Below are 12,146 nucleotides of genomic sequence, written 5' to 3' on the forward strand. Positions count from 1 at the left end.
TTTTTTTCCCCCCCTTCACTCAGAAACTCCCAGTATTGAAAAGCTACTATCAAAGGACTGGAAAGACAAGCTTCTTGCCATGGGATCAGGGAACTTTGGAGAAATAAAAGGTAACACTGTTTCTGTGCTAAAGCAAATTGAGAATGAGTATGCAGGTATCACTGCCGTTATGGAACTTTGTTTGTTTGCTCCTCTTCCCCTCCCCTTGAAACATCGTAATTTGGGGCTTAAATGAAATGTATGCTCTCCATCTGTGATAACATAAATAAATGAAATGGTAAGTGCCCTAAGTGAATGAATTTACATAAAGCTTTTGTGGCATATATCGTTCTGTGTTTTAAGAGGACACTTCCTACTGCTGGATTGGGAAAAAAAAAATCAATTCACATATCAAACACAGGCTTATGTAGTATCAGAGTACAGCAGAGCTCAGCTTCTGAAATCTGAGGGTGATCAGAAGTCCTTGTTAATTTTTGGACAGATTTTGATGATGGAGATGGTTTTGACTTTTCTGCATGTAGGGGAAAAAAAAAAGAGCAAAGTTTGTGTAATGATACCTCTAGGTACCAAAATTAGCCAGTGCAGATTTTAAAAGACAGCGTACAACATCTGTGCACTAAAGCATGTTCTTTTAAAGCTGTACTCCAGAAGGAAAATGACAAAATTTGTCCACTCTCCAGCAGCAGTAGCTTCTGCTTTGCCAAGATATTTCCACATTTTATATATGTGAGGTCATTTTAGGGAACCTGTAGTTGTTTGTTTTCATGTAATTTAATATTTTTGTAATTCTTCCTCAGTGACTGTGATGAGGAGCTGCTCAAAATACACAGTGTCAAAAATGTTAGTTTCCAGAGCAGCCATTATCACTCTGAAAAGAAACAGTGACTCCGATTCTTCTCCCATTTATATCAGTGTACATCTGGAGTAGCAGCAAAATCAAAGCCAATGTTATTTTGGAAATGTGAAAGTAGAATGAGATTAAAATTAAACCCTTCTTTTATGTTTACAAACTAGATTTCATTTCTCTCCATTATTTTTTGTTTGTTTGCTTACTAATGTTGTCGCTGATACTGAGATCCTCATTCAGGCGGGCTCGCAAACCTCATGCCTGACAGGTTTAAGGACCTTCTGCACAAGAGGTGGGCAGCGTTCAGTAAAGAATACAACATGATGTGCTCCGAGAGATTAACGTATTGGTACATGTGCAAAGATAGTGTTATTTTAATTATATGTGCCTTCCAGCTTGTCGCCAGTAAGCCACCGGCATGAGTTTGCGCTAGTCCACTGACTTACACAAGTAGGAAAGTATGCCACTTGCTTCCCCTCGCTTCTCCCTAAGAGGCTGTAATTTAAAAATATATATTCATTACATATGTAGAATAACTTTAAAACAGAATATAGTGCTTTGGCCCCAAGTAGGCTGAGATATTATTATTATTATTATTATTATAACAGAGGGCCAAACCCTGGGTTCTTTATTCCCGCTGAGCAAGTTTTCTCTATGTGCATAAAGCAACAGGTCATAAAGAGGTAGGGTAGCCACCGGGCTTATCTGCGAGTTCTGCTTATTGTTTTAAAATAACATCATCGTCTGCCGTGAACTGATGAATCTTTAAGATGTTTCAGGCCCGGAGTACCCAGGCGGCTTTCCTGTCCACTTCTGGGTGTGTATTTCGGCAGTTCTTGCACGTTGTCTGGAGCCTCGTTAACTCTTGGTAGGCTGGAGCCTTTAGAAGGACTCCCAGCAATTCTGCTCTGCCTTCGGACTCGGTAAAGCTGCTCTGAAAAGTGCTGCGCACTGAGAAGGCGGTCTGTTCCCAGTCCTTATGATCTTGTTCTGTTGGAGGGCAATCTTTTTTCTCCCTTCCTCTCTTTCCCTTTCACAAGTGAAACTTGAAAGCGGCAGCAGCAGCTATATGCTAGCACGAAAGAAATTCAACAGTCCTTTCAGTCTTGCCCGGGGGGAGGATGGGGAGCCTCAAAGAAGAGTTTTCTTTGCTTTAATTTTTGTTTTTTAGCTTCGTATTTTGAACACAAGTAGAGTTATTGTTCTGTAGCTCTGTTCAAAGGCCTCACATCTGAGGCTTTTTAGTGCAACTGTGGTTCTATGGTTGGGGGCATGGTTATTAGGTGTTTGGATCAGGTTTGGCAGTAAGCTGTGAAAACAGGCGCTGGTTTATTTTTCCTACTGACTGCCGTGACAGTTGCAATTATTGTCCATTGTTCCTAGGTGGCTAGAAAGGAGGGAGGATACAATAGAGCATTGCCCTCTGGGGGTAAATGAATTTGACTTACAGGTTCTTGGGGGGTCAGGCAGGCTGATTATTTAGTGCCCAGGAATGCGGTTTTCGTGGCACCGCCAGCCATGAGCGGCCAGCAAACAATGGCTCAGCTGTATTGCAGCTGTATTTAGTGAGGCAACATGAAAGGTGTGCAAGTTGAGCTGGGTTATACTCACGTGTGCGTGTGCAAACACACATACGTTACGCTAGGAAATGTTTTTGTCCTTCTGTAGGAATGTAGAGTTATTAAGTTTTCCAGTTGTGATTTTCTAATTGACTTCTCTCTATATTTGGCTTGGCAGCTGCATTTTTTTTTTCCTCATTTCTCTATTAGTGATATTTGGAAACCCCGCACAAGTAGTGTCTTATTATTAATACACCCTGGAATGTGGACAGCACTAGAAGCTGTACTGCCCAACTGTATTATGCACTGAATAGCTTTTTCCATTTAACTGTTCAAAACTTCATTGTGTTTTTCATTAGATCTGGGGGAGTTTTAGTACGTCATGTGCTAAAGTCTCAGCACCAGGCTACATATTGTTAATGCCCAAGTCTGTGTTATTACTATTGAGTTTTATTCTCTGGGAGAGATTAAAAGAAAGGGAGATGAAGCGGAAGGCTTTATTTTCTATTAGTGTTATTTCTTTTCAGTTAGAAAGCAGTAGTATTTTATTAAAGATAGGGCAGTTGGTGAATGGCTGGAAGTCACCAGACTCCTGTGTTTTGTATTCAGTTGTTCCTCTTACTTGCTTTGTTACTTTCGGCAGCTACTTTTAGCCCCCCTTTCTTCATCTGCATGCCTGTAAAATGGGAGAAGCATCACTGAGTACCTGCAGAGGTCTAGCTGCAAACTTCAAGATCACCGTTGGAAGGATCTGTATGTGTCCAGTTACTAATGGAAAAGGAAATGTAATATTTCATTCCAGGGCTTGACTGAGAGGTACTGCAAGGGAATACGCTTAAAATGGGGCAGACTCTAGAACCTGTCGTATCTGTAGAAATTTTAACTCGAATGCCTCTGTTTAGAGGGGGCTAAGTAAATAATACAAGGTTGACACTGGAGATTTCTTAAATTTTGTTTTGAAATCCATGGAATTTTTACTCTGTTCAAAACAAGTCAGTCTATAGTAGAACCCACATAGCATGCCGTTGAATTGAAATATTTTAAAATAAATCTGTAAATCTATATATTGAATTGGTTAAAGCCTGTTCAAACTTGCTTATATCCATCATATTCAAGAATAGGGCTCAAAAGGCCTCTGGATTATTCATGGATAATGCAATTTATTGGATTCAGTGGAGCAGAGACAACTTGAGGTCTCAAACCGATCATCTACAGGAAGGAGTATAATACCCCTTTCTGCTTCCAGCGTAGCCGCCTGATACCTGCACGTTGCACGGTGAAAGTGGCTGCTTTCCTCCAAAGCAACGTTACCGACTGCAGCAGGTGCAGCAGGTAGGGTGGACCGTTGATAGGAAAAGGTATAGGAAATTTATTTCCATGCTCTTCAATGTCAGTGGCCATCCCTATACTTAGAAAATGAACATGAAACTTCTATTTGACTGGTGTTGGACCTCCTCTGAGCAGGCTTCAGAGAACGGTGCTGGCCCCCCAGGTGGCCAGCTGCATCGTGAGATGCACAGTCTTGCTAATGCTGATGTGAGGGAGGCAGCTTAGCCATGATGAGAACTCTTTTTAAAACTTCCTGGGTGTACACAAAGCCTTTCTGCTAATCTTGTCCATCTCTTGCTTATCGAGAGTTGTCAAGAAATAATAATACATATTTTATATGTTCCCCACTTAGCTAATTTTGAATAGGTGTGTGGAACAAAAGGCTAAACTGACTTTTGTTTCTAATCTTTCTGAGTTGGTTTTCTGTTAAAGTGATGGCATTGTTAACAGTGATTGCGCCTGAATCTTTCAAGAAAGACCGGGCAAGCCTGAACCTGATATTTTTTTGTTGTTTGGAAATCCTTCTCTGTTGTACAGGTTAGTTCCTAAACAACTCAGGTGAAGTGTTTTCTGCACTCACGGTAAAAGGGATCATCATTAAGGTAAATTCAGCCCTTTGTTGTAGCCACTTAAATCTAGGTGACTCCAAAGACTGTACTAGAGTAACCACAGATTGATGAGTGTAATGGAAAGCAAGATTAGCCTACCAATCCTAATCTTCAATGCATGATAACACAGACATTTGTTTTGTGCGAGAAACTGGATTCCAAGTTACGTGAAGTATCAGTGCAGGTATTATATCAAGCTGTGTTTGATGTGTGATAGCGCTGTGTTTGTTGAAGACTCTAATCTTGCTTATATGTTCGGAAGATGGGGCATGAGAGAGTATGCGGTGAACGGTCTTACGACTGCCAATAATGGATAAAGAGAAATAATCCATTCAGCAATACTATAGCTCATCAGAGCCCATGAATTAAAGACATATGTTATGTAGATTCAATGTATGGATTAAAACGGATGATCTGGTAGGTGACACACAGAATCTGGAGATAAGTGGGCTATGCAGATTCGGTATATGGATTGTGACGGATAATTCCATTTAAGTAATGCTGGACAAGTTGAAGACAAGTAAGCTTCGGGTGGTGCTCAGGTTATGTGCAGTAATCCAGTGAGTGACACTTTGGATCGCATAATCTGTAAACTGAAGACAGGGAAGCTGGGGATTCTGCATTTAGATGTGGACAGGAGGAAGGAGGGGGAAGGGGAGAGAGATTATTCATGGGGAATACACTGGGTTTAAACCTTTGACTAATAAAGCACAGATCCCCAGGAGATGTATGAAGGCTGCACACTTTCTTAGGAGCTGTGAGAATTTTGCATTTGCAAATTAATGCCTGAAAAATGTTTGCAAACTTGTGTCAGATGTGGACGTTCTGCATTATTTTTTGTGGATAGTATTGTATTTGGAGTGGGGAGAGAAGGAGGGTGAGAGAGTCATAAGTGAAGGAGGTAAGATATGTCTGGATGTCGGCTTTTAACTGTGATAAATTCAATATTTATTGCAACCTACTCAGTATCTTCTTTTCTGTGTTTATTTTTCGGGGGTGTTTAATAGTAGCAAATTGCTGAGAGTGAGCTTTAGTCCTTTGTTAATATTTCAAAAGTGCTGGGAGGGGGGGAACCTGCCCAGTGGCACACAGGGGAAACCTAAGTTTTGAGAGGAAATTTGGCAGCTGCCGAAATAGTGGAGGTTGATCACAATGCAACATGATACTCTCAGGCTGCAGAGAAGTAGACAGTGCCAATTGAGCCACACCAACGCAGAACGTCTTTCAGGCCAAAGGAAAGCCTGAAATGGAGATTGTGACTGGATGGAGCTGCTCCTATTTGACCCTAGAGCGGGAGGTTAGTTGAGGGTAGTATCTGTGGAAGGAGGGTTGGAGGAATCTTTTTTTAAAGCATCTAAGATGCAAAAAGTGTGAATTTGTGACAAAGCAGCAAATTCGTCCTGTTCGAATTTTTTTTTTTTTTTTACATAAAGATACTCAATTTGATCAGAAAAAATGAGGTTCTATTTAAATCAAACACAACTTTTATTTTTAAGAGCGATTATTAATAGAATAAATAGAATAAAACGGAACTTATTAAAGTAGCAAATGCCAATGGCTTTATTTTGTTTGAACATATGGAGGCCAAACCACTGTATTTAAAAATTGTCCAGAGGGTTGGCTGACAAAAGGGACCTAAACCAGTTCTTCTTTGTACTAAAATGACCTGAAAGATGTGCTGATAGAGATGAATGTTGCTGAGCTACAATTACCAGTTTGTCAAAACAAAGCAAATATACATACACATACGTATTTTTTTACTGTTTTTCCTGCTGCTGCATAAAATTCCAGCAGCAAATGCTATTTCTCTAGCCTAGTTCTAGCTTGTTGTCTAGACAGTAAAACAATGAATAACCTCTGAGAAATAGTCTCAATACAAATGTCTATTCCTTTTGTAACCTTGACAATAAGTTACTAACCTGGTTGAATACCAAGCTTTGTTTGCAGTCTGCTGTACCAAAACTTTTTCTGACAGCAAATAAAGAATATTCACTGACAACTTCTTTCCAGCATTGCGAAATAATAATGTGCTGGTCTGTTATAGAGCAGACGGCTAAGTTTTTGTCCCCACAGAATATTAATTCTTGAGGGTAGTAATGGCAAAAGATGGTAATTGTTCATCATTTGTTTTTATTCATTCTGTGAAGTCTTCCACTGAAACCTAAAAGATTAAGACTGTCCGTATGCTGAAATAACTCACTTCCTTCTAGCTTGCTGTTCTAAAAAGGACTTTTATTTGTCAAACGGAGAAGATTCATTACATAAATCTGTAGGTATAGACAAATCGGCTTGAGTTCTAGGCTTTTTCTTGTTTCTTTTTCTGGTGGCTGCAGCTGGCTGAGTAAAAAGCAGTCAGAAAGTTTTCCTTTATTATGCTGACTTCCCATATCAATCAGATGAAGTCATTTAATTTAGCAAGGTAGGTAATTGTAAGTGATGGCAGTCATTGTGTAGTAAAGTTGGCTTAAATGCTTAATGAAAAATGCCAGTTTTTAGATGTTTATGTCCTGGCAGCTCCGAGATTTACTGGCCTGAAAAGCTATGTGCGAGTCCATACTAAAACACTCTCTGAAGTATTGATTAGGGAAGCATCAAGGGGAGTTTGCATATGTGCACAAGCACATACCCACATCCACCCACAAATACATACCGGCAAGTACATAATTCAAAGTATATACTCATTGCTTGATCATAAACATTTGACATTTCTGTTCAAAGACAGAGGAAAGAAGAGTTTAAATTCTGAACTTACCTCAGCCAGTTAGGTCTGTTTATCAGACTACGTTTCCTGAAGGCACGTAACGTCGGCTCCCCATTGCCTCACATATACAACTTCGGGCGACGTCAGCAGCACGGCTGTCTGTGCAGCACCAGGAGAATACTCCTCTTTAAAATTATTATCAGGTTTCAAATAGATTTTTTTTAAGGCGAGCATGACAAAGATTAGTTTGCTTTTAAGTAGAAGACGACTAGGTGGCCTCTCTAGTTTACTTTCCCGATTGCTTTACTGAGCAGAGTAATACTGGGTTTGGATATCTAATGTGACAGAGCAAAGTTAAAACTGGGGTGGGGGAAGAAAAATAGTTGACAATGGGATGAGAATGAAACTCTCAAGAATAGATACTGGAATAAAACTCTCAATACAAGATACTTATTTTATGGACTGCTGATATTTTTATTTATTCTTTGGATATAATAATGTTACTGCTAGCAGGAGTTTAATTCTTTGGAGAACAGCTTAGTTAATAGGCTGTTCAGTTTGAAAAACCTCCTTATTGGCTCTTTTTCATTTTTATATCAAAACTCTTATGTCCCTAGCTTAAAAACCACATTGAAAAAAACACATCACTGCAGGAAATGCTTGGACACGACTCAGTTTTTAGCTGGTGTATGGGTTGTAGTTTTGTCCTCACCACACTGTTGTTACGTCAGAGCAAAGTTACACAGAAACTGTGTTGTAGCATGGTTCTGTCGCTTTGTTCGTTGGATGGCGTCAAGAATTGCTTTGTTCACAGGGTCCCTTTAGCTACAACCCTACCTGGTATCAAACCAGGTCAAGCAAAGATTTAATTATTTGTATAACGTATCCCTGTTGAAGTTAGTGGGGAAATTCTTGGCCTTACTGATAGAGCTCTGCTGGTGACTTTAGCGGGGCCAGCAATAAAAGGGCTTACAGCGGATAAAGTTAAGAATGACTTTAGGCAAGTTTCTAAAAACTTCATGCCTCAGTTTTCTCATTGATGTAAATAAGTGATGCCTGCCACTACGTTTCTACCTGCTCACCGTCTTTAAGAAGATCAATTAGCTAATGGTTTGAAATTAAAAAATGCTCTATACTGCATACTCTAATTATTATTATACATCTTAACATTATTTGAATGCAGAGTACTTCAAAATATTCTTATTTCCATTTAATGTTTTTTTTTCCCCCTCACGAAGCTTTGTAGATACAGGAGGATTTTTTTCTTTTTTCTTTTGTAACCGTAGTTAATGATATGAACGTAATACAATATTATTGTGTCTTCCAGGCTTTGTACTTGCACATTGTTTTCTTTGATTTTTCTTTGAAAGACAGATGCTGACAGTTCAAAAGCTATTTACGTAATTACTTTGATAGTAAGCTGACTCGGGGGATAAATTTCACTGTCTGTATGGGTGTGCGTGAGCGTGCACGCAAGCACCCCTGATTGATAACATCCCTAGCAGCTTAATTGAGACATGTCAGAGGGATTGAGGAGAGCCTTGCCACCGCTCTGCCCCTTGCAGAATACGCTGGGTGCTGCGCCGCTGCGAGCAGATCCGTAGGCTGGCTGCAAGCAAACATTCTCATTGCTTGAGCATGCGCAGCAAAAGCTTAAAATGCCTGTTAAAGAAAATATTGGCTTTCCTAATTTCTCGTTTACATTCTCATTCTGTCTAATAAATTATAATAAAGTATTTACTGTTTTGATCGCAAAAGCGGTTTCTCTGCCTTTTTTTTGCTTTGGTTCTGTTTTGGGTGGATATGCCAAGGTTTCTCCTGTTCGTTTTCTCACTTGAAGTGTGTCATTTGGTCATATTGGTGTCTTCATTCTAATGTTTATTAAAATGTTACTGTCACTGCCAGTCTGAGACTGTGAATCAGAACTAAGAATGTGTAATAGTTTATTTCACATTTGAGTAAATTTCTTTTACTACTTAAACACTATTATGGATAGTGTTGATCTGAGATGAAGTTTAGGTTTGGCGATACAGAATGCCACTAATTTGAGTCTTCTTTTATTGCCATCTGCTGTGGGTGTTGCATCCACAAACATGTTGGTTTTTTTTTTTTTCTTCCCGAATCTCGTTTTGCGGTGATAGAGAATAAGCTGACGCATCTGGAAAGCATCTTTTCTTGGGCCATTCACTTTAGCAACCCGTGGTGTATACTTTGATGCTCTCTTGTTTGAGTTGTTTTGATAAGTTGTGAAAAATCCACGTTTTGCCATTGCAGTGATAGAGTGCAGAGAGAACAGTATGAGCACCTACAGCAATCTCCTGAAAGGCAGGTGGTCTGGTGGTTAAAAGCTTTGTTAAACATAAAATGTGCAATATCTATTTGTTGTGGATCTGACGGTAATTAAGTATAATTTTTGAGGCAGTCATTGATGTAAGCCACTCTCCGTTCACTCCTCACTCAATACCTGTGTGAAGTAGGTCTAGCTTGCTGTCAAGTTGTACGCTGCAATAATGGGCACTTGTTTTTTCTCCCAGCCACACTGCATGGCTAGAGTGAAAGCATTGCAGCCGTACGGATGCTCGGTGGAGAGCACAGGCCAGCTCCAGAACCGTTCCCAACTCTCTGCTACTCGGAGCAGTTCTAAGTGAGTTTAATAACGAAGCAGCTGAAGGTAGTTTCTGGGGCTGGTAACTTATCCTCACCGAGGTTTGCACCACCTCCCAAGTTCTAGCAGTGTTAGCAGCCACGGGGATCGTTCATTAATTCCCGAGTAGCATAATTTAAGCAACTGTCTTTATGCGGTTGGTGTTGTGGTTGCTTAAAATACTGACTCGTTTCGCCCTGTAAGCTATACAGTTCTTAAAATGGAAATCCCTTAGCTGCCAAGAGACACTTCACACGATGATAAAGGTTTAGATCTCCTGCGGGTTAACAGAGAGAAAATAGTGATGATAGGACAGAAATCCACCATCCTTGCCTGCCCACAATATACAGCATCTAGAAAGGGATACAAAAATGGCAACTGGTGCTCTAACTCTGAAGTGCGTTTTAATACACCAGAAAAAATTCCTGTCACTGAGGGTACTTAGGTAGTGACCAAGCTGTTGCCCTCAACTCGCCATTAAATAAATACATCAAGTATCGTTTGGCCTTCATTTGTTATGCAAACTAAGTAATTTATGAATGGCAACTGTGAAATGGCAGTTTTGTTGGCCATTTCCACAAAAGAAATTACAGAAAAGGCATGCTAGGTAGTAAGGGTAACATAAAAAAAATAGAAAACTTAAACTAAATGCAAACACTTTACGTTATGATCAAGACAGTCTGATTCAAGTACTTTTCTTCTTTTTAATTTTCACACTTCTATAAGCCACCAGTTGTCTGCAAGAAACTTTAAAATGATGTGTGATTCATCGTCAGTGGGGCTTATATAGATGTGTGGGTAAGGTAAGGGGAACTCTACCCCAAAACTCACCGTCTCCTAGTAGTCCCACACGTCTGATCTCTCTTGCCTCTGGTTTTGTGCAGGTCACTTGAGATTATGGCTATCTGAGTACTTATTTTGCAAGGAATGATGCCTTAAGGAATTGAAATTATAATTAAGTATTATTGGAGTTATGGGAAGGACGGGCTAATCACATGAAAATAAAGTACCTACTAAGCCATGTTTTCCAGGAAGTATTCTCCAACAAAAGATTTGTTTTAAAAGTCGACAGTGATAAATACTCCCTTTTGGTTTATTAGGAAACTGAAATTGCTCAAGAAATATAATGCAAGCAGGCTGCCTTTTGTCAGACTACTTCCACTCCAGTTTTATAAGCCAAAGGAATTATGCATTGTGCTTACTAAGTTAGTACATAAAGCACCTCCTTTGGGCATCTCGAAGTTTCTTTAAAAACTGAGTAATAATGAAGAGACTGAGGTTGGTGGATTTGTTCCCAGGTGCACGGCCGCAGTGTGCCTGCACCTCTGGCGTCTGCAGCGGCACTTCATTGCCCTGACCGCTTGCTCTTAGTTCATCCAGACTTTCCTCTCGTTCCTGCAATTCAAATAAAGCTGTTGTTTTCCCGAGGACGAAGGTTTTTTTTTTTTCCTCCTCTCTAGGTAAATCAGATTAAAGAAGAAATGGTGGTAGGTGGATGGCCCCGCGGGTGTGCAGTTGTTCGTGTCGCGGTCAGGGCGGTGGCACGTGGAGCGTTCTGCTCTCTCTCGGGAAGCGCAGCCTGAGCTTTGCAGCACGGGGCTGGATATCAACATTGCTTTTTCTGCTGCTGTCGGTGTAACTCTGTGACCCCTCTGTCTGTCAGTTTACACATATGGAAACATTTTTCCACCTTTCAAAGGTGTGGTGGGGATTAATTTAACTTTACAAAGTGCTTTTTGATTCCCAACTGAAAGCTCCTGTAGGAGCTCAAAATACACTGATGAACCAGTACTGGCTGAAGATCTTTGATGTGTGTCAGTGTATTTGTCGAACGGTTTATTTGACAGTGATTTCTTTTTGCTTACCCTAACTTTAGGACTAAGCCAATCCTGTGTATTCCTTCTCTCCCTAGGGCTTTTGCCCCCTCTCTCACGCGCACACCCACCCTCAGTAAAAGCTTGGAATAAAATATCTGCTGAATAAATAAATAAAATGTTTAGTTTTCAGATGTTTCAGTGTGCCCAGCGTGTTATACTGCCAGTATCAGTATACTGATAGTCTTTGTTAGATGAGCATTACAGTAAACTGACATGCTAGCGGTGGACAGGACAAGGAAAGCACTGCTTTCTAGAATAATTCTTCTATACCACTTGGAAACACTCCACCCTTTCTCCTAGGGAAAAACAAATGAAGGATGGAAGACTGGCAATAGAAATTTCTGATTAATTGTATGGCCAGGTGGCAAATGTATTACTTGTAGCAGTTCTCTGTCTCCAATGTTTGAAATAAAAATCATAAATTAAAAATGTTTTCTTCAGCAATGTTAGTATTTTAGCACTGGATTCCATTCTTTCTCACAGCTTTTAACAGAAGAGGCTTAAAGTCCTATGGTTTCTGTTTGTGTGTTTCTCTAGTTTCCAGCTTGTACCACAGGTTTTTTGGAGACTAATCTGAGAAT

General features: G+C 40.0%; 1 protein-coding gene across 22 annotated transcripts in view; it reads left to right on the forward strand.

Annotated features, from left to right (window-relative positions):
* The window catches only part of SOX5 (SRY-box transcription factor 5), a 645,708-nt gene that overhangs the window by 485,998 nt on the left and 147,564 nt on the right, over window positions 1-12,146 (forward strand). For 21 of the 22 annotated variants that reach the window (XM_087765890.1, XM_087765888.1, XM_087765887.1 and 18 more), the window contains one exon: window positions 24-110. The exons of the other annotated variant lie outside the window; for it this stretch is intronic. In XM_087765890.1, coding sequence (XP_087622016.1) covers window positions 24-110 — 87 coding nt within the window. The remainder of the gene's footprint in view (window positions 1-23; window positions 111-12,146) is intronic. 22 annotated transcript variants of the gene reach the window in all.

This window comes from Nipponia nippon, unplaced genomic scaffold (assembly GCF_047370975.1).
Source record: "Nipponia nippon isolate SJK-2023a ecotype South Korea unplaced genomic scaffold, ASM4737097v1 scaffold_3, whole genome shotgun sequence".
NCBI classification, from domain to species: Eukaryota; Metazoa; Chordata; class Aves; order Pelecaniformes; family Threskiornithidae; genus Nipponia; species Nipponia nippon.